We start from the raw sequence: 22,860 nt of genomic DNA, 5'->3' as shown, positions 1-22,860 counted from the left end.
CGTCTCTGGGTCACCGGAGCGCCCACCCCTCCCAGGTGTCTGCGGACTGTTTTTCTTTCTTTCCTTCTCTTTTTTCTTTCTTTCCTTTCCTTTTCTTTCTTTCTTTCTTTTGTTTTATTTTTGTTGTTGTTGTCTAACTTTCCGTACCCCGTGCCAACCACCCCGGTAACAAACCTTGCTTGGAGGAGCCGGGCGCCAGCCCCACCCAGAGAAGGAGACACTCACCTGCGCGCCTGGCCGCTGCAGGAACGCAGACAGGAAGGCAGGGGAGAGGCCTGGGCAGCCCGGCAGAGCAGCGCGGGAGCCGGGGCGCCGCGAGAAGCCGGGCCTGGGGAGAGGCGCCGGGCGGCGGCCGGGGCAGAGCCGGCGCGGGGAAGCCGCGCGGCCACGCCCTCGTCGCGGGCGGGAGCGGCTGCCGCGGCCGGGGAGCGAGCGGCGTCAGGGTCGAGCCGGGCAGCCGGCGTCGCGCGCGCGCTCCCGGGCCCGCGCGCTCCCGCCCCGCCCCGCCCCCTCCGGCGGAGCGCGCGCGGCGCAGGCGCCCGAGGTCTGCGGCCCGGAGGGGGCGTGCGGGGCCCGGACGCCGGCAGGAAGCGGCCCCGCCCCTGGCGCGCGGGCGTGGGGCAGGGCGGTGTCTGGGCGCGCGCGCGCGCTGGGCCGGCGTTGCCGGGCTTTCCAGATGCGGCCGAGGGCATGATTATGCTTACTTTACAAATAGATAGAGCAAGGGCCTCAGCTGTTCAGTGAGTTGTCCAAAGTTACGGTGGTTAGGACGGGCGCTTTCTTTGGCAGATATTATTATTTAATTTATTATTATTATTTTTTTTACGAGGCATCTGGGTCAAACTTTGGGGGGAGGCTGTGTTTCTTTCCTTAGTTCTCAGAGAGGGAAACAGAGGCACAGAACAGGAAAGAAATTTATCTTAAGGATGTGCAATTGGAAGAAAAATCAGTTCTGATCACCTACTATCGACCCCTCAGAGTCAAGTGAAGCAAACTGAAGGTCAAAATCAAGGAGGCAGTGTTGTCGGGCACTCGGCACTTGGGTCATGGGGGAAGGAAGAAGAATCAAAGTGTATAGAATATATCTAATCTCTGTTAGACTTAAGCTAAGGAAACAGGGTTGGATTTTGGCCCCAATCACTCTTTAACGGTTGATCCTGCATTATCAGAGAGATATGTCTAATGGGCCACCCCCTCTTGCTTCCTGCTCATTGCTTTTATTTTTTCTGCTGCCTCCAATTTGGCTGCCCCTGCTCCCAACCTTGACCTAACCAAGTTCTTCCGTTTCATTAACTTAACATTTATTGAGAGCCACTTCTTTTCTTAAGGTCACCCTAAGAACCACAGTAATCTTCTCTAAATTCCTCTAACACAGCAACTTCAGCAAAAATTGAGTTTTTGGGTCAAGAGTTGGGAAATTGCAGCATTCTGTACCCCTGCTTGGGGATCCATAAAGCACATTAACACAAATGGCTCTGAGAGGTCCTAAAATAAAAAGACTGCTTTAGCCCTAACTCAGAGTTTCCCTGAGATATCAGGCCCTATGCTCTGGGCTTGCAAATTTACCTCTTCAGGGGCTCACAGCTAGAAAAAACAGATAAGCAAACAGCTAATTGTGGTACAATTTTATACAGGCACTCATAGAGGCATTTGCAAAGTGCTGAGAAAGTGGCGGAAGAAGTGAGCAATTCTACCTAGAAAATTAAGGGGAGGCTTTGCAGTTAGGGATATTAGAGGATATTAGAGTAGGAGTTTTCTACGTGGAGAATATGAGAAAGGCCATTTCATAGAAATAATGGTGTATTTAGAGACATATAGATATACCTTTGTGTTGGTCTTTGGCGTTAGTATTAAATATCGTCCGGGTCTTCTTTTTCCCACCTGCAATACACCATTCAAACTGGGTTAAGCAACAGTGGAATTCATTGACTCACGTAACAGAAAAGTCATGGGCTTCAGGCATGGCTGGATCCAGAGGCTTAAACTGTGACATCAGGATTTAGTCTGTTCTCCATATCCTGACCTTGTTTTCCTTTTTGTTGACTTTTCATTCTCAGGATGCCTTTCCCAGTGAATGACAGAATAGCCGCTTATACCCTTACCAGCAGAAAGAGTTTCTTTTCCTTGGTGCTTTCAATAAAAGTCCTGGGACTACTTCTTGTTGGTCAAACTTGGGTTACTTGTGTATTACTAAACCACTCTCTTGAGAAGGGGCATGACATATCTGACAGGCCGGACCTGGGTCATGTGTTCACCTCTGGAACTGGGGTGAAGTCAGTAACTCTCAAATCTCATGGACCAAGAACTAGGGAGAGGTGGCTTCCTGTGCAAGGTATTTTCTGTCGATCCCCTCAGACCTACTCTCCATCCTTTTCCTTCCTGATTCGTGTCTCAGAAGGCTGACCAGCATGGACTGCCTCAGTGGGTTCCTTATCCTCCAGCTTAAAATTGAATTTATCCAATAGAGTACATCCCAGAGGAGAGCAGAGAGTTGGAGGAAGATGAAGTAAGGGTGTTATTCTGTAATCCTTTCTGTTCTGGGTTCCTGCAGTTTGGCTACGTACACCTACCAAGGCTTCTGTCAAGTGACTCGCTTCCTACAGTTCCGTCTCCTAGTTCTGGTTGAGTCTCCCTTCTCTTGGCCTAGAGATAGTAATGGCTTCTCTCTGTTGGCAACCTTGGAGCATCACACCATCATTTCTTCTCATTTCCCTCAACCCTGTCCACACATTTGTAAATAACCTTTACCAAATTCTCCTTAGGTTAACCTTCTGCTGGAACCCTGACGGTTACATTCACCAAAGGTAATTCAAGCTTCTATTACCAAAAGAAAGAGAAATGATAACGAGCAGGCCACAGCAATAAGATAGCAATACTGGTTTGGTAGAGCTATTGCAATAATGCAGATCAGAGATGATAGTGGCTAAGACAGGGATCATAGAGTAGGACTATGTTATAAGGGCGAAGTTAACAAAATTTACTGATGAATTATATGTAAGTTATGAGCATTTGAGAGGAGTTGAGGATGAAAGTATTTGGAAAACAGGTATGGAGCCTAGAAGTGAGCTCAGACCAGGCATAGTGATTTGGGAGGGAGGCCTAGTGGGTAGTTGAAATAATGGGCTCAGACAAGATGACCCAGGGAGAGCGTGAGAGATAGAACACAAACAGGGCAAAGGGAAGAATTCAAACCATCAATCTTTACATGGTGGGCAGAGAGACGATCGCCACCTTGTATACACCAACTGGGTTATGAGCAACTCCTGAATCTTGCACATCTTTGCTCTTTACCATTGTGTCCGAGGTGCTGGGCACGCAATGTGTAATAAGTCCTTGTTATAAATAAACTACACATTTCTAAGCCTCCCTCCCTCTCCTCCTCCTCATTGTGAGGTTTAAGTTACAGAGAGGAAAAGAGAGAGAGAAAACGATCCCCTGTGGCTCCATCCACTGAAAGCCGTGCCAAGGTTGATTAAGTATTTTGCTGTCCTGAAAAACTCAAGTAGAACCTGTCAGATGATGCTACAGATCTTGAGTAACTTAGCTCTTGCCTTTCAGGAGAATTTCCAGACAGGTAATTTCATTTCATTTTTCTTATTCTCATTTGAGTAGATTTAAAAGTCAATACTTTAAGAAGTCCTTGTTGAGGTTGTGCTATGGAAGTAACAGAAGTGATAAAAGATCTCCATCTCACATTCATGTCTTGCTGGTGGAATTTTAAAGGAGATAAACCTTTTTTGGAAGCTGTTTGCCAGTTTATCATGCTCGATGTTCACCTACCCTATGACCCAGAAATTCTACTCCTAGATATATATACTCAAGGGAAATTTGAGGAAATGTCTCCATCCCCCCAAAAAAGGTTTGTACAAGAATTCTCTTAACACCTTTATAGTTCCTGTGTTCCTGCCTTTTCCCTGCTCCCCTTTTATCTATCGATCTTAACTTTGAAATTTTTTTTCACTTGCTTCTCCCCCTTGCTGACATCTAATTAATAGTGACTTCCAATTTTTTTATGATTTCTATTTTTTACTTTCACCACTTTAGTTGAATTGAAATTTATTTTAGTATAAAAATATGGAGTTGACCTCTAATTTAAATTCTTCTCCCAATGATTCTCACAATTATTATTAAAGACTCTGTTTTACCTGCTGCTTTGTATATATACGTAACTTAGTATATATAAAATTATATATATATATTTCTGTGTTATTTATTCTGTATTATTGATCTAGTTTTACCAATGTATGCAGCCTCCTTCCCATCTCTGCCTTTCCAGAACCCTTGAACTTCAGCAATGTATGATAACACCATTCTCAGAGCCGTACATGTTTTACAGTTGTCTTTCAGTCACGGAGGATTGGTTCCAGGTCCCCTGTGGATACTCAAATCTGCAGATGTTCAAGTCCCTTACATAAAATGGCATAGCAATTGCATATAACACCTGCGTATTCTTCTGTATACTTTAAATCATCTCTAGATTGCTTAGAATGCCTAAAACAATGTAAATGTTATGCAAACAATGCAAATGTTATGTAAGTGACAAGAAAAAAAGTCTGTGCAATTTCAATACAGACAGAACCATCTGAGGCTGGAATATGTAGTATATGTCAGCAATAACATAACATTTTTCCCCAAATGTTTTGATCTGTGGTTGGTTGAATCTGCCTATGCAGAACTCCGGGGATAAGAAGAGCCGACCGTAATTAAACGTCTCCGAAAAGCTGCAGGCTCACGTCCTGGTTGTGCTACTGACTAGTTGTTTAACCTTGAACAAATCTCACAAGCTTTAAGCCTGGTTTCTCTTCAGCCAAAGGGAAATAACAGTGGTACCTCACTCATAAGATGTTTTTGAGGCTCAAACTGTCTTCTGAAAGCTCCTAGAAAACTATTAAATCCTAGTAAAAACGCAGATGATTAGTAACTATTACATCTTTATAAAAGAGGAGCATGTCTAAAAAACCCACTCCTACATAATTTTGAGGATTGGGTTCTGAAGCCTGGATGCTGTGTAAGATTTCATTTCACCATGTCTCTCTAAATCACATTTGCCTGCAGACTCGAAGGCTGCTGAATAACTTCGGGTAGATCCAACAGCATCTGTGCAACTCCACACTGGAAAGAGATTCTCTCTAGATGTTGCAGTCTTTGGATTTGCTAGGAGAAAGTATTATTTCCTGATTAATTTGAGCTGCCGCAGGGTTGAGGAGGATAAGAGCTGGATGACCATAATTGGGAAAGAAGGGGTACAGAAGGAGCCAAGGAGAAAATGGAACATTAAAAATGGCCAGCTGCATGAATAGCCCAGGAATTCAATGCTCCGATTTGCCTTTGACTATCGGTCAGGTTCTGATCAGGAGACAGAAATCACACAGTGATTTGAACAGGAAGAATGTAATATAAAGAACTGTTACCTGGATACTCTAAAGTTAGTAACTAGTAACTGAACAGGTAAAAAGAACCCTAACGGATCATGGAGTAGCAACTGTAGGAAACAGCCACCATTTCTAGGATGAAAGGAACCAAGGGAAGGGGTTGTAATTATTAAACTTAGAAGATAAGAGGATATTCAGCCATAAATAGAAATGAAGTACAGGTAGGTACACGCTACAGCTTGGATGAGCTGTGAAAACATGCTCAGTGAAAGAAACCAGGAGCACAAATCCACGTGTGGTATGATTCCGTTCATACGAAAATCCAGAATAGAGAAATCTATAGAGACGGAAAGAAGATCAGTGGTTGCCAGGGGCTGGGAGGGTGGGATAGGGGGTATAGGGAGGTGACAGTTAAAGGGGTTTCTATTTTTTTTTAATTTGGTAAAATGTACATGTTACCATCTTAACCATTTTTAAGTGTACAGTTAAGTAGCATTAAGTACATATGCACTGATGTGCAACCATCACCACCACCCATCTTCAGAACGTTTTCCATCTTGCCAAATTGAAACTCTGTACCCAATAAACAAACCAAAAAAAACCCCTATTCCCTCACCCTACACCACTCGCCCCTGGCAACAATCACTCTACTTTCTATGAATTTGTCTATTCTAAGTGCCTATTGTAAGTGGAATCATACAGTGTTTGTCCTCTTGTATCTGGCTTATTTCACTCATGTTGCAGCATACGTCAGCATTTCCTTCCTTTTAAGGCTGAGTAATAGTCCGCTGTGTGGATGTACCACATTTTGCTTATCCATGTATCTATCAGTTGACACGAGTTGCTTCCATCTCTTGGCTTTTGTGAGTAACGCTGCTATGAACATGGATGTACCAATATGTTTGAGTTCTTGCTTCCAATTTGTGTGTGTGTGTGTGTGTGTGTGTGTGTGTGTACCAAGAATTGACATTCCTGGATCATATGATAATGCTATTTTTAATTTTTTGAGAAGCACCATACGGTTTTCCATAATGGCTGCATCATTTTGCATTCTTACTAGCAGTACACAAAGGGTTCCAGTTTCTCCACATCCTTTACCAACACTTATTTTCTTTTCAAGTTTTCTTTTTGAGTTGATGAAATGTTCTAAAATTATGATGGTGATGATTGGGAATATACTAAAAACTAATGAATTGTATGCTTCACATGAGTGAATTGTGTGGCATGTGAATTATGTCAATAAAGCTATTAAGAGAGAGATAAAAGGAGAGGCCCCTTGGAGCTGGCACCCAGCTCTGAGGAGAGGGTGCTGATGTCTTTAAGGGTGTGCCATGAAGCTGATTGTGTAAGAGTTGGAAAGAACTGTAAAACTAGATTCAGCTGCTGCTGCTATACTAGACTGAAGAAGTGTGGCTGGGGTGATATGCATAGGAACAGGAAATAAATAGGGGAGAGGAAGTCCTTCTTCCTCCTGCAGCCTCCCAGTCTCCCTCACAGGCCCCTACCAGAGAGCAGCAGAAACATGGTTTGCAGAGTTCCAGGCCCAGCATCCCAAAGCTATCCTCTAGCAGGGTGGGTTGAGAGCTGAGAGAAAAGACCTTAATGGCTTGCTATCTTAATCAGTTTTGGTGCTACAACAAAATCCTGTAAATTGGATGGCTTATCAGCAACAGAAATTTATTTCTCAGCTCTGGAGGCTGGAAGTCTGAGATTATGCCACCAGCACGACTGGGTTCTGGTGAGCGAGTGCCCTCTGCCTGGTTTATGGCCGTCTTCTCATGTATCCTCACATAGTAGGGGGAAGCTAGCTAATGCTTTGGCCTCTACTTACAAGAGCAACGATCCCATTCATGAAGACTCCACCTTCACGGCCTAATTACCTCCCAAAGGCCCCATCTCCTAACATCACTACATAAAGATTAGGGTTTCAACATATAAATATTGGGGGAACACATTCAGTCCACGCCTTGCACGCCATGGCTTTGTCATCTCAGAGACTGTGTCTGCAAGGTCTTCAAGAGGTACTCACAAACTCGGAGATAAGGTTAAACTTGTAAAAGTCCATTCACGAGTAAATGAGGTACAAGTCTTTGAAATAGTAATTCTCCTTCCTCCCTAAGGTGACCACAGGAAGGCCTTAAGACCCAAATGAAATGTAGAAAGCTACAATCTAAGCATTGAGGTCTTTGACTTTGGCCTTGGGGCTCTGTGCCTCTACTTATACTGCTTCCTAGCTTAAAGAAAATTAACGTCAAGTAGCTGACATTACTGAGACTTTACCGTGTGCCAGGCATTGTTCTATATTCAATCTTTATAACAACCTATGAGGGAAGCAGCATTATTATTCCCAATTTCACAGATGAGGACACTGAGGCTTGGTGGGGTTATGTACTTTCCCAAGATCACAGAGAGTAAACTCCAGATTCTGCACTCTTAGCCCCAATGCTGTGCTATGTCCTACTGTCCTGCCTTGTGCTTCTCTTCCTTAGTATTGGACAGGCCACGCTGCCTTCCTTCAACCAGGTAGCAGCATCACCAGAGATCCAAATGACATTTAAAACCCACCCAAGTGGTCAAAGCAGAGATCATGATACGTGGCTGTGCTACATGTGTGGGCACTTGAGTGGATTTCAAATGCTACCAGCATTCATCTTGATGTTGCCAGTTGTCCGGAGGACTCGATTGGCATTATCCTCTTAAGTGGAGCGGTGCTTGGTAAAGACCTTAATAATTCTGAAGCTGGAAAAATCCACAATTTGAAATATTTTCTGACTTCTCGAGTGGAGGTGTGAATTCTGGGAGGGCCCACTGATTTGGGCTTTTTTGAAGAAGCAGAAGTCAGTCAAGTTCTTGAGGAAAGACTTGCTCTTTCTGGGCCCAATAGGATTGGTCAGGTCTGGATTCACAGGTACTTTCTCCTAGTGGAGAAAGGAAATGGGTTGCTGTCTGTGGCGGCCTACCTGGAACCAGGTGAGGCTCCAGCTCAGGAAGGGCTTCCGAAGTTGTTTGGGCCTATGGGATCACAGGAAGTCATTGCCACGGGCTGTCGAGGGCCTGTCCCATGCTTTGGAGGGGGAGGCCCATAGTAAGGGGTTGTTTCCTCTCTAGGACCAGAGGGTGCGAGGTGGGTATATCAGCTGGAGTCATCAGCAGGTGGCAGCTGACCTCACTGAGTGCTGGTCTCAAAGGGGCTGCTAGAGCAGAGGTCAGTCATGGCAGATGAGAAAGTCAGAGTGAAAAGCCCAAGAGATGTGGCAGAGTGCACAGTACGCTAGAAACTTCCCCTGAGAATCTCCTAAAAAAGCAGGAGATGAGGGTGGGAGAGAGAACATCACATCGAAGGGGGTTAATTTCCAGCTCTTAGATACTCATGATATAATAATCTGGGTATAAAAAGGAAAAGTATTATCAGTCAAAGTTATGGTTTGCTGAGGCCTGCAAAGTATGAGTTAAAATTAAAATGCAAATTAGATAAACACATTTATCCAAGTGGGTCTTAGATCAAGCTGTCGGCTCTGTGATTTGTCTTCAAGTGAATTGACTTAAGAACCCTGACATTTGTCTTGCTCTTATACCTCAAAAGTATCTCAAGGAGCTTTGAGCCTCTTCTGAATTTTTAAGTCTTCAGTCTTTAAAATGGCGGCAGCAGCCTGGAAATGCCCACAGAATGGGGTCTGTTTTCTTTCCTTCTTTGAATCACTGTGATTTATTTCAATCAGAATGGCCGTGGATTGTGGCTGCCATATTGGGCAGCACAAACATAGAACATTTTTATCACCACGGAAAGTTCTATTGCATAGTGCTGCTCTAGATAACTCTAGAAAGTATTAGCCAAACATAAGACTCAAACTCCACAGGTATCACATGGGTTGTTTTAAAATTAAATACCACTTCGTCATTTTATTTGCACTTACCACACACTTTTTTTTTTTTTTGAAAAATAAGACATGCCACGTTAGTCAGGAAGTTAACAAAATATAAGCATCCACATAGAATATATTCTAAGGTGACTTCATTTACATAGCTCCTCAGAGAAACACATGGTAAACTCTTTTCGCCTATCAGCCAGTGTTAGATCACAAGGCTGCAGGGCAGGGGTTTCTCCTGGTGGACAACACGTATCCACACAGCATCATCAGCTGGCTGGTTTCCACCAGAAAAGCAATGGACCTATCAATCCTCCCTTCCCTACCCACCATTCCATTCCACGCTGCAAACCCCCCACATGATCTGAATCTAAAAGTGTTGGCATCATTACACCTGCAGCTGCACAGGAGGGGTGGCTGGAAGGGGGTGCTGAGCTCTCGTCAAAACTCACAGGCACCAGTCTCCGAAGAACTGGTTCGAATGTCTGATTAGGGAACCCAGAAGCCCAGATAAGGGGGACAGAGTGGGGTGGGGAGAGGAAGACATTAGAACAACTGAAAAATTTAAACCTAAGTTTAACTTCGTGTCTGTTAGGAAGGAGATGGAGGTGTGATATTTAATGTTGCTTGGGACATTCAGGAAGGCTTGAGGTTGTCACAGCCATGAGGAAAAATAAAATCAGGGCTGAGTGGAAAGGTGATGTCCTCCTCCTCTGAACAGCAGCGAACTGAATTTTAATCCCTCTTTTGTGTTCTGTTTTTGCAGGTTTGCAGCCTGACTGTGAAAAGTGACATTTATTACCCCCTCAGATCCTCCTGCCGCATGGCTTAAGGCCCTCATTCCAATCAGTGCTGACCCTGCCATTCTCTTCCCGGTGAATCATGGTTCCCGTGCCCTCGAGGATACACTTTAAACTCCTCCGCCAGGCATTCAGGGCCCTCTGTGATTGGGTTTCCACCCGTTTCTCTGGCTCTCCTTTCCTTGCCATCTCCCCCTCCCTATCTCTGCACCTTTGCAACTGCTGGCCCCTCAGCCTAGGGGGTGAGCACCCTACTCTCTATGCTTTGCCCAAATCTTAGCTAGATTTGCCACCCAGCAATGAGTAGCATCAAAAACACGTCCACTTTGAATACCCATTCTAGGCCCGGGGCCTGACCTTTAGCAAGGGCTCCGTAACTGTCACTTTCTATGGTCTGCTACTGCACTCAGCCTGCCCTGCCAGTTTCCTGGCTGTTTCTGTGTCTCCCGCTGCTGGCCTGGAGGGCAGGAACCATTCTTATTCATCCTGCCCTCACCATCGGAATGCTTAACGAACATCGAATCCCTCATAAATATTGTTGAATCGGGGAGATATCAGTCCTAAAGGGGAAAAGGTCACTCATTGCTGCCCTCTTAGGCGTGTAAGACAACAACACGGAAGTGGCTAAGACACAATACAGAAGTGGTTACCACAGGCAACAGTCAGCTTTTGAAGTCAAGGTACTACATCAGAATTAAGCACAATCCATAAAGGTTAATGATCTATCAACACTGGTCTATTAACACTGTTATCTTGCCTATTATTTAAAGGCCAAAGAGGGAAGCAGAAAGTGTAGCTCTAAGTAGTCAACAATGAGTGGACAAATGCTGGATCCTAGGGAGATTCTTTGACCTGCCCAGTGAACCCCAGGGAGGAAACAAGGAATGCTAATTCCGATTTTCCAGTAGGAGTGTATTAGTCCCAAGGGGTTTTAGCAGACCATCTCTCAGTTAATAGGCTTTCAAGATGTGTGATCCTTGGATTACTTGCATCGGAATCACCTGTGCTGTCAGTTATGAATGCAGACTCTTGGGACCCACCCCAGTCCCTCTTAGAGTACTTGTGGTTGAGGTACGGGAATCTGCATTTTAAACAAACACCATAGGGGAGCCTTACGTTCATTAAAGTTTGCAAACCTTTACCTGCCATTCTCAAAAGTAGACAAAGTGGACAGGTAGCCTAGGGGAAGGCTATGTGCAGCCAGAAAGGCGGCGGCAGTCCCATTTCTGAGAATGCCGTGTCTCCTAGATGTATGTGCATGGGATGACGACCCTAAGTGTCTCCATCACTCCGAGAAGATTAACCAATAATTCAAGCTTGGTTTGTCGATCTGTAAAGGAGAGGATGGAGGGGAAGGGAGCGAGGCTGTCTCTGAAATGAAAACCCGCAGTTTTCCCAGAGGGCACTGGTGTGCAGAATACATGTGAAACGGCCAGATTTGGTCTATCCTTTTATAAGTGATGAATCACCTTTTTTAAGATGGAAAGGGGTCTATGGCTATGCTACCCTGAACAAGCCAGATCCTGACTGATCTTGGAAGCTAAGCAGGGTCGGGCCTGGTTAGTACCTAGGAAGACCAGGTGCTGTAGGCGTAAAAAATAAAAAAAATAAGGGATTGTAAGCTGACAAGATCCTTGCAATCTGTGAGGTCAACCAAGGGTTGCCTCGCCTAAAAAAAAAAAAAAAAAGATGGCAAGGGATTCTTCCCCCTTTATGGGCTGAAGTGTCATTACTCTGCTCCTGTCTTTATCCTCCCCATTCTTCTCTTAACTTCTCAGCTCCATCGGTAGGGAGAAAAGCCATCAAGTAGTTCACAGAACCAAAAAGAAGTTTTCGGAGCAGATCCCATATAAACACGTGGAGCACATTTTCACGGGAAGAGCACAGACAGTGCGCAGGCCGAAGGGCATTTCCTGTATGCCGGTGATAGAACGTTCCGCCCCGGGCTGGCCCACTAGGCCAGGTGAAGGCACCACACATGTTATTGCAAATAGAGAACCACGGGTGAGATGGGTAGAGATCAGGCCTGCACGTGAGGTGGGGGGAAGCCTAGACTTACCAGGTCTCCAGTCTTTTACTGGATTTGGAAAGAGAGAGCAGAATCTCTACCTTGCTTTAGCTTTGAGGAGTGTGGGCCACCTTTGGTCATTGAATGAGGAAGCCCGGTTACCATCCTCAAGGATGAGAAAGGCTTTCCCAGTCTGGCTGGGCTAACCTAGGCAGAGGGTGAATTCCCTAACGCCTGCCTAGACGCCTGCTTTCATCACCTCGCCCCCTACCCTCAACGACTGAAATTTCTGAGACCAAGATAACAGACGCTTTTCCAGAGACTAAGCCTTTTCAAGATCCCCATTCAAAGAGTTCTGGGTTTAAAAAATAAGACTTGAAAGGCAAGTTTTAGAATTAAGGGTTGAACCACTGTCAGCACGGCTTGAGCAGTTATAAGTGGAGGGAAGGTGAGTGGCCTTCAAGGTGAGCTCATTCCTTCTTGTTGTGTTCCAGGACACGGTAGGGAACCCCAGAGGCGCTTCTGGAGCTGTGTTCTTCTTGCATGACGGGCAATGTGGCAGGAGCGTAGATCTCAGAAATGTTGTCGTTGTTTTCCAGGGCCCCATAGGAAAAAGAAGCTTTGAGGTCAGGCTGGACTGCCATCCCTTTGTCATGCATGTTCTGCATACCTGAAATGAAATCCATTTTCCCCAGATCATTATGTGGTGAGGGGGCCAGAGGAGGCTGCACCTTCCTCTATCCTGCCACAGACTAATTATCCTGCTCGAGAGCTAATCATGTGCATTGTCAATTTCCTGAATGCTTTAGATTGAAAAAAGGACATCCATAAATATATACTAGAAACATTACGGTTGCTAAGCGACAAGGGGTGAATCTTCCGTAAATATGCACACAGACCAGCCACTGTCAAGAGAAACCATGGGTTGGCCTAGAATGAGGTGGGAATGTCTGTTTGGGCCACAGGGGGTATGGAACCAGTGCTGTGCTTTAAACATGGTAGATGCCGTTACTTTTCTGGGAGTTAAATCAGGATCCGGAATCCCGTTGAGAGAAGAGGGTAACTTTTGTGTCATGGACATGTGACGGCGACAGATGTATCACGATGCTGAGAGGGAGAGCTTTGACCTAAACATTAACAACCCTGATCTACATACGGGGTAAGGTGCGATTTTGCTCACTACTTCCGGGTACATTGATGTTGGATTTCTTTTTAAGGTTGAGAGGAAAGACTTTAGCTATTAATTCCTTTAACCTTATTCTCCAGCTCCCCTAGACAGCTGGGACTTGGTCTTCTCTGAGGCCAACTCTTTCCTGGTAGGGAATTAAGACCCTTCAAATTTTCTTGGCCCCAGGCTGAGTCATAAGAAATTGAATGCAAAGTGCCTTCCATGAAACTACTAGGATAATACCAGCTGACATGTGACTGCTTAATATGCCCTAGGCGCTGGGCTAAGTGCTTTAAATAATGAGAGTAACAACAGCAGCAGTAATGATAATAGCTAACGTGTACTGAATGTTTAGTTGGTGGCAGACTCTGGCTCTAAACCGTTATAAAGTTTTATCTCACTTGATCCTCACAACTACTGATAAGGAAAATGAGGCAGTCGGAGGTCACAAAGCTAGTGAGCGGCAGTGCCAGGACTCCAGCTCAGGTGGTTTAAACTCCAAAGCCCAAGCTCTTTACCAGACTGCCATGTGGACCTCCCTAAAACCCTGTGACAGAGATATGCTACTATCCTAATTTTCTAGATAAGAAACAGAGAGGTGAAATAACTCGGCCAAGGTCACAGTGAATGACAGACAGAGCTGGGATCTGACGCCAAACCCCATGCTCTTATTCACTCTGCAAACGAGTTGGGAAGACCCAGTTTGTGGAAGGCCCTTTGCTCCCATATTACAGAAGTCTTAGCCGGTGGTCATTTGAAGGGTACAGTCTAAGAGCCTGCGGTTTGGATTTGGAAGGTGGGATATGGGGGAAGAGGGAATGCCTATTCATTCCTCAGGGAAGAGAGTTGGTTTACCAGGTAGTTTAGTTTTCAGATTTTGTCAATGCTCTCTAGCCAAAAATCACTAGGAATATACCCATAATACACCTATAGTCTAACAAATTTGGGGTTATTGACTCATTGCAATAAGGGAGATGGACACCATCTTACTGTGGGGTATTTCAGTAAGAAGGTATGAGAAAGGACTTATTATTTGGGTTTGTGTTAGGTGATTTTGGGGAGGGTTCAAGGAAGTAGGGCTTTGCTTTGGGTTAGATGCTGTCAGGGAGTAGGGATAATTCTATAGTGAAGGATCTTAACAATTCTTATGAAGCAGGAGAGAAGACCAGATTAAGGCTTAAAGCGCGATTGGCCAAGAGGACCAGTCACTCATGTTAGGGGGATGGTTAATCCCTTTCATGTGTGGACAATGTTCATGTGTTGTGTGTGTTCAGACATAGCAGTGGAGTGGTCCTCTTTGCATCTTGATCCATCAGGGTCACTGAGTAGCTTTGTCTGATGTGGATGTCCTATGAAATTGTTTATGTTCAGTCAGGGAGCACCAAGGCCCAGCTCCCAGCTTTCGAGAATTGTTTTTCTCGTTCTCCTTTTTAAAGAAGTCTTTCAGGTGCTAGAATTATTCAAAGCCTCTCCAAGTTGTGACATACATTACAATTTTGGACTCTGAATGCCTCTTGAACAGTAGCTACTGGTCTGTTGTAAAGATATCAGTCTATGTAGACCAAAGGCAAGGTCCTGATGCCAACCAGGACACCAAATAGCTAGAAAAGCCACTCCGTTTAAGCAGTTTTATTCTTCATGTTCTACCTGGCATCAGATCAAACAAGTGTTTGAAATTTTCAAAGTTTTTCTGAAACAAAAGGGAAGTGAAACCAAATTTAACCGGGCATCTACCACGTCCCAGACACAGCACAAGGGGCCTTTAACATGTTATCCCCCTACCTTGAGAGGAGTCTAATTTTATAAGTGAGGTGTCAGAGGCCTTGGGAGATCCAGGCCCGAGGTCACAGAGTGGGTAGGGGGCACTGGGATTTGAACCCACTGTTATCTGAACTCCAAGCCCGTGTTCTTCATTGCACAGAACACATGGCTACTCAGAAGTGTCCTGACCTGCCACAGCAATAGGGCAGGGTCCCCTTTCTTCGACAACATTTGACTTCCCACCGATCACGAGGTACAAATAGGAAGTGAGAGCCATGTCCACAAACAGATCCAGAATGTTAATATCTGGGATTACCTTAGGTTCCCTTCTATTTCCTACTGGAAAATACATCTGTACATATGCATCTACAAACACTTATATAGATATATACACATACACAATTTATCAACACACAAACACACAGGTACATACACATACTTGCACACACACAGAGTTGACACCTCACCTATCTGGAATTCAGCTATCCAGCGCCCTCATCTATCCGGAACACAGCCGAGAACAAGGAAGTAAGCAAAAAAGGCATCTGAGCAGCCAGGTTAGATGTTTAAAAAGTCCATGCACTAAAGCTCATGCACTTAACTCCTAGGGGGACTCTTAAGACCCCAGCTTAGAGCGTACTTATTTTAATTTTACACACAAATTAGAACGAGTTGGGTCAAATGAGAAGATTGACATGGAGTTGCTATGCTGGTAACAGCAGGAGTTGCAGGCAGGTAATGGCAAGAATGACAGACAAGAGCTAAACGGCAAGACATGAGGAAATAATATAAAAGGAGACACATCAACCCTGGGGTCATGTGAGGTAGGGACACATCAGTCAGCCCTGAACACACACCTGCATCACAGAGTTCTTTATTAAGCAGCACCCTACGCCATCGATGTGATTATGTTTGGTTCATTAGACTCTTAATGAAGGGTGGGAGATTATATTTGGAGAGTTCCATCTTATATATCTAAAATAAAAATTGTGAGTTAAAGAGTGAAAGCTAGTGATCACTGGCAACCCACAGAGTTTAGGTCAGCAAACCTAGCCTCTTACCTTTTCTAATCTGGGTCCCTTCAGGCTGGACAAGCTCCTCCAGCTCTGAGCTGATTCACACCTTCATGCTACTGTCATGTCTTACGGGCATCTGAGACTGTGTTTTTCAGTGTGAATCCTTAGCTCCCTGGGAAATTAGGCTTTCCGGAACAATTTACACTCTAGTATTTCCATTTCATTCATCCTATTTTCCTTCCCTTCTGTGATCATTCCATTCCAACTAGATAAATGGGATTTTGCTTTTGTAGGCCTGAAGCCTGGGGCTGTAGATCATAATTAAATTCAGTGTGAACCAGGACTATCTTTAAAAGATCCCCAAATAGACATGAGAACGGGCCAGATGTGCTCAAAACCAACTGAGGCCCCTCAGCCATTGCCTCCTCTTTTGCACACCAAGATGTGAGAGAGAGAGAGAGAGAGAGAAAGAGAGAGAGAGCGAGAGAGGCACTTTAACGACACAGCACACCTCTTCCCTGAATTAAATCCAGTGGCCAGTTGCCTCTTTTTAAACAGGAAGTAGTAGTCATTCTATATGGATGAGCTGGCCAGCTGGAGATAAGGAATTTTAACGTTACCTGGCATGGCATCCATGGAAATATAGGGCTCAAATGAAATGGCTTTCTTCCTGTTACGTGTGATTAAGAAGACACCTAAGAATGCGATGAGGCACCTGAGGAACAAAGACAGGAGAGGAATAAGGCCAGAGTGAGGTCGGGAGGGATACTTTCCGACCCAGGTAATAGGACAAAAGCAAAGAGAAGGTTGAGGACTATGGAGGGGGCTTTCTGCTAAGCAGCCCTGAGAGGCTGCTGGGCCTGAGATCAGCAAGGAGCAGACATGAGATGAATAATAACACCCTGTGCAGCCCCATACACCCTGCATCCACATGAGCCTTAATCAGAATAAATTAGACTTTCCCGGGGAAAATTCATGGTTCTTCATTTCCAATTAGCCTGTATCTCAGAACCTTGCCTTTAAACATGTCTTTTTTTTTTTTTTTTTTTTTTTAAATTGGGAAAGTTCTTTATGGCCTAAATTCAATCAATACAGGAGAAAGTAAAAATTGGAAATTTCCTGTACTTCCCCTGTCCTACTCCCCCAGGTAGGTGTCTATTCTTCCAGTCTTTTTTTTTTTTTCTTTTCTCTAATGCTTAGATAAATAAGCACACATTCTAAAAAACTGAGGTAGAATGTTCATGCAGTAAAATGCATAAACCCTAACCCCAGAGTGCCATGGATTTTACTGTGTATACGCAAGTGCAATCATCACCAGGTCAACAGAAGACATTTCATCCCCTCTGCCCCAGAAAACGTCCTGGCGCCCCATCCCAATTCGTGCAACCCCTCCGCAGAGGAAACCCATTCTTCTGACTTCTTTTACCAATTTGCCGGTTCTTGAACGTCTTGTAAGTTAAATCGTAGCATGGATGACTTTTATGTCTGGTTTCTTTCACCCGGTAAATGTTCTTAAGATTTATCCACTTTATTGTGTATATTAGTAGTGCATTATTTTTAACTGTTGTGTTGAATCAATTGTCCTCACAACTACTGATAAGGAAATAGAGGCAGTCGGAAGTCACAAAGCTAGTGAGCGGCAGTGAATATACTACCATTTGCTTTCCACTCTCCTGCTGACAGACATTTGGGCTATATCCAATTTGCGTGTAGAATAAGTAAAGCTACTATAAACATCCGTACACAAGTCATTTTGTCAATATATGTACTCATTTCCTTTGGGTATATATCTAGAGGTGGAATTGCTGGATCTCAGTGTTGACATAAAAAAAGAATAACTTTTCCTATCTAAAGTATCTAAACGTGGTTCTATATCAGAACCTATAGATTGTCCTCAATTTTTCAAAATGGCGAAATGGTCCTTATTATAACCTGTGTTTTACTTTTGGGCATTGAGGTTACTTCCAATTATTTGCTTATACAATTAATTTTAAAATTAATAAATAGCCTTATTCACATGTCTTTGTGTCCTATTTCAATTATTTTTCCAAGGTAAATGATAGGAAATGAAATGCATCAAAGAGGATGCTCATTTAAAACTTGTATGGCCAAATTGTCCTCCCACATTAAAGAACTTCTCACAGTAAGGCAGAGTGTGGTCTCATTCTCTTGCCAACAGGGAATATTATTAATTCTGTTAGTTTTTGCAAAATGATGGGATCTCCTATAGGTTCAAAATGCATTTCTTTGTTCAGAGGTGAGGTTGAGAGTCCCTTCATGTGTTAAAATGTGATTTTTAGACATGACAAGGAGATTAAAGGACAAAGAGAAGAAAGGGGAAGGAGATAAAGCCTTTTGGGGAGTCAAGCGCTCACCTCTGGGGACAAAATGCCAAACCCAGCTGCTCCGCTGACTCTGAAGGATTGCCTGAGAGGCTGAAGCAGTAAGATGGGGAGGGGTGGCGGGGAGGCGCAGGGGTGGGGAGGCGAGGGGAGGCAAACTGCCAGGAATTAATTCTACACCCACTGCTCTGGGGCCAGACAGAGGGTCGGAACTCACCCCAGTGCAAACATGCAGATGTGCAGTGCGTCCTCCCCGATGAAATCCAGGTAAAATATTGCGCCTGCAGCAAATAACAGAAAAATCGCACGATGAGCGATTTTCAAATCACCTACTTGTCAGTCTGTCTGGGACGCGGCTAAGCTCTCTTCCCTGCAGGAAACCAAAGGGCTCAAAAAACACTATGACTGTGCCTAGTAAAATATTAGGAGAATGGAATAAAAGCCATTTTGGGGAACAGGTTGTCTTCTTTCTCCCCCTTCTGGGCCCCTCTTATTTTCATTTTTTCCCCTCAACTTTTAATGTTGAGATAGTAAATAGTACAGCGTTCCCATGCACCCAGTCTCCTCCCAATGAAGCAATACTGTGTACTAACCTACAGACCACGTTTACCAGTTTTTACATACCCCTTATCCTATATTTCTTAAGATGGAGAAACAAGGCTTCGTGTTTAAGCTGTCAGAGTTTTCTAACCTAATGTGGCCAGCAGATGTCCAGCCTGCGGGTCCACTCCTGCGGCATGGGAGTGGCCTCGGCCTGCCACCCTTATCCAGCAGCTAGTACCTGCCTGGACTCCTTTCACAACCACGAGCTTCACGCCGTATTCCTGGGCTCCTGATTCCCTGCCCAACTTTGACTCCACTCTGGTGTCTGCTCTTCCTTTTAGCCTTGGCTGGACCCAAGTTCTTGACCATGCCTTAGTCTTCGCATCGGGTTAGCTTTCTGACGCTCCTGGTCAATGCCCCACCTGATCCCTGGTACCACTCACAGCACGGGCACTCCTACCTCTCTGAGTGGGATTTGGGCATAATAATGATGATCACCAACTGAGCTGTTGCTATGGTGCAGATGCTTCCTATACCAACCATCTCCAAAAATTATGTATGGTCACTTGGCCAATGGAGGCTGTGGAGCTAGCTGATGATGGCAAAAACTGTCTGAGAACTTTCTGAACTTTCATATGCACTACAAAGTGGGGGACATCTGGATCACACATATTTCAGTTCTAGGAGGTTAAGTGTTATTACTACCATTTTATACATGTGGAACTTAGGCTCAGAGAGGTGAAGTGGTTTTCCCAGAGCCACGCAGCTTCACGTGTGTGCTGGGATGCAAACCCAGGTCTCCCAGAATCCTGCACTTTCTCTGTAGGCAAAATAGTCAGTGGAACTGGCCTTGTGATCGAGATGGAGCCTCCTCCCTCCACACTGGGGTTCTGTCCCTGCGGCTAAGGTAGAAGACAGAAATCTAGCAATCGGCCGCCCCTACCTGCTGTGATGGCAACAGTTGTGGATAGAATGTAGCCCACACTGGCAATCAAAGACGAGTCGTACATCTGTGAGGCTTGACTTAAAAAGCTGCAACACAAAAGCACTCTGGTGAGTAGGCTGTGAGGATGTCGTCAAGGCTGAGGTGACAGCCGAGGACTGCCAATAGAGCTGGTTTGAAATGTGAAGACGACTCACGGAGGAACAGTCCTTGGTTTTATCAAGACGCCATCCTTGTGTATCTCTAGATCCAGGGTCCATGCTTTGCTCCCATTCTTCTCGTAGACACATAACGTGAGGCCCACCCCCATTCCCCAAGCAGGCCCTGCCTTCCTGTTCTCACATCTCTAACCACGTGGTTCTCATCACCAGAAATGCCCTTCTCCTCACTGCTGCATCCCCTGCATACTCACCCCACTAAAAAGAGCCATTTCTGGTCTCATAAATACGCCAAGAAATTCTTACATCATTTATCACATTCTGCCTATTGTTATAGTATTGTTTTATATAACATTTTCTTTTCAATTAAAAAATAATATGATCACTGCAATAAATACAGGAAAAAGAGGAAACTGGAGTCCTTTGTAATCTCTCCATCTAGGATACACACTGCCATCATTTTGAAATATATCCTTTGTAATATATCCTTTGTCCTTTCTCTGCACAGTGTTTTAGTTATTGTGTAATTGCTTACACTATAACATACTTCTCCCTCAGCTGTAATCCTCTGTTTACCAGGCTGCCCTCCACCAGGGCTGTGAGTGCCTTGAGGACAGATACTGTTACTTCCTTGCCTCTGTGTGTGGAAAGCCCATCATGAGCCCCAGGAGGCAGGCAGGGCATCTGATTCGTCTTTGCGACCCCCTGGAATGGTCGACACAGAGCTTTGCAGGGGCTCAGCGGTGATGATGGGAATTGTTGTGGGACTAAGAACAGTAATAATCAACATTGGCATAGCAGTGATGATCATAAAAGATGATGCTCTTTACCCAATGTTATCCTGGGGACTGTCCTAAAAACCTTTATGTGATTCTCTCAGGAAGGGACTGTTATTTTCATTTGCAGTTGAGGAATCTGCCTCTTAGAGAAACCGAGAGGAGGTGGCAGAGCAGAGAGAGGGGTGTGGCCCAGGGAGCCAGAGGCCTGCGTTCAAATCTCAGCTCCGCCACTTCCTGGCCTTTTAACCTCACCTGCTACGGTTCTTCATGTGCAAAACTTCATGTGCAAAACGAAGATAGTATCACCTGCCTGAAGGGGTGTTGTGAGGATGCAATGAATTCAAGTTCATGTGACAGCAAGGAGAATGGAGCCAGTTTACACTGAGTACCCAGTCAGCAGTGGTCACTCCCATGATCCCTTGTGGTCACACTGGTGGACAGTGAGCCCAGGCTGCTGGAGTCTGGGCCTTACCTGCCCAGGGCGCATCGATCTCACACACTGCACTGAAACCTGCCCAGTTCACTCTCCTGTCCCCAGGCAGGCCTGTCCCACGCCCTTCCAGACCTGCACTCAGAACTGCTGCTTTCCACTTAAGAGAAATGATTACCTAACTCTTCGACTTGCGCAGATTTGAGGAGATTTCTCGAGGACAAGAAATGACAACCTTTTGTTTTCCACCTTGCAGACAAATAGGTAGGTGTGTCAAGGGATGGCACAGCTTCTTCTGAAGTCCCTGAAACGGATGCCTGCCTCGGAGCAGATGGGAAGTGAGGCTGCCTCCGATCACGCACTTCTCACATTTTGAGACAGAAGGTCAAACGCAACCAACCCCAGGCTTGCCTTTCAAGGAGCGGAGCCCCTCCATGTGACAACTCAGCAAATCAGCAGCCCTCTCTCTCACAGTGGGTGCCAGACCCTGGCAGTAGGCTGCATCTGAACATTCTGCCTTCCCATGGCTTCGAAAACGCATGTAATCAGGCCCAGAAAATGGAAGAGCCCGCGCGTGTCGAGGCCCAGCAGGAGAAGAACCGTAACTCACGCGGCTTGATAGACGGCGGTTGCCACCATGCACACGAACATCACGTAGAAGATGGGGTAGTCCAGCTGCAGGTTCCCCTGGATGGACAAGACGAGCATCCCCGCCACCGCCTTCACCGTCACCACCGTCATGGAGCCTGCAGAAGGTACATAGGGCAAGTGGGGGCCTCAGGGACATGGACAGAATCAGACTCTAGACGCTGGCAAGAAGAGACAACGAACGAGTTCAGGTCCCCGGACCCCAGGGCAGCAGCACTGTCCCTGAGACACCACGGGAGGGCGGAACAGTCTTCAGATGAACAAACGAACTTCTTCTGGGTATCGTTCTCACGGCAAATCACGGGAAAAGCGTGTAGTGTGTAAAGACCTTTTTTCTTTTTCCTAAGTGCTCTCTCAATTGTATTTCTAAAGATACTTCTTGAAATGAAATCCTACCATTTGCTACGACATGGATGGACCTGGAGGTTTTTATGCTGAGTGAAATAAGTCAGACAGAGAAAGATAAATACCATATGATTTCACTTAAGTGTGGAATCTAAGGGAAAAAAAGGACAAACTAATCAAAAACAGACTCACAAATATAGTGGACAGTTTGGTGATGGACACAGGGGAGGGGGTTGGGGGACTGGGAGTGTGGGATGAAGGATTAAAGAAGCAGAAATTAGTAGTTGATAGTTGGGCACGAGGAGAGGGAGCACGGCATAGGGAATGCAGTTAATATCAATATGATGGCTAAGTGGGAGGTCAGGGGACGGAGGGAGCATTTGGGGGAAGAGAGGGGTCGTTTTATGAACAATATAGATGTCTAACCAATGCATTGTATACTTGAAACTAATTTAAATAAATAAATTTATTAAAAAAAAATACTTCTTTAGACAGAGGTCTCCAAATGCTCTGGAATCCTACCCCTGTCCATATGCACATACTTTTTCAATATGTGTGTTTATGTGTTTTAGAATTACAGTCATGTAACACTGTGCTGCGTATATGGTGTGTACTTTATAAAACCTGTGCAGGAAATATCATTTAAAAGATGGAGATCAAAATAAATATAAGTTCTCATAT

At 45.0% G+C, this 22,860-nt stretch overlaps 2 protein-coding genes across 7 annotated transcripts in view; both read right to left on the bottom strand.

Annotated features, from left to right (window-relative positions):
* Window positions 1-384, bottom strand: part of RCAN3 (RCAN family member 3) — a 35,243-nt gene extending 34,859 nt beyond the window's left edge. Inside the window, exon 1 of one of the 2 annotated variants that reach the window (XM_016124603.2) lies at window positions 226-384. The gene's annotated coding sequence lies outside the window, so the exon portion shown is untranslated. The remainder of the gene's footprint in view (window positions 1-225) is intronic. The other variant, XM_016124606.2, reaches the window with a different exon arrangement.
* Window positions 385-9,230: 8,846 nt separating this feature from the next.
* The window catches only part of NIPAL3 (NIPA like domain containing 3), a 39,985-nt gene continuing 26,355 nt past the window's right edge, over window positions 9,231-22,860 (bottom strand). For all 5 annotated transcript variants that reach the window (XM_016124583.2, XM_016124588.2, XM_016124585.2 and 2 more), the window contains 5 exons: window positions 21,797-21,932; window positions 19,820-19,908; window positions 18,551-18,614; window positions 16,612-16,706; window positions 9,231-12,716 (listed from right to left, as the gene is read on the bottom strand). In XM_016124583.2, the coding sequence (XP_015980069.1) occupies window positions 12,517-12,716; window positions 16,612-16,706; window positions 18,551-18,614; window positions 19,820-19,908; window positions 21,797-21,932 (584 nt within the window). In that variant the 3' untranslated portion in view covers window positions 9,231-12,516. The remainder of the gene's footprint in view (window positions 12,717-16,611; window positions 16,707-18,550; window positions 18,615-19,819; window positions 19,909-21,796; window positions 21,933-22,860) is intronic.

Source organism: Rousettus aegyptiacus, unplaced genomic scaffold (assembly GCF_014176215.1).
Source record: "Rousettus aegyptiacus isolate mRouAeg1 unplaced genomic scaffold, mRouAeg1.p scaffold_m13_p_1, whole genome shotgun sequence".
Lineage (NCBI taxonomy): Eukaryota > Metazoa > Chordata > Mammalia > Chiroptera > Pteropodidae > Rousettus > Rousettus aegyptiacus.
This window is presented reverse-complemented; position numbering and strand designations above follow the sequence as displayed.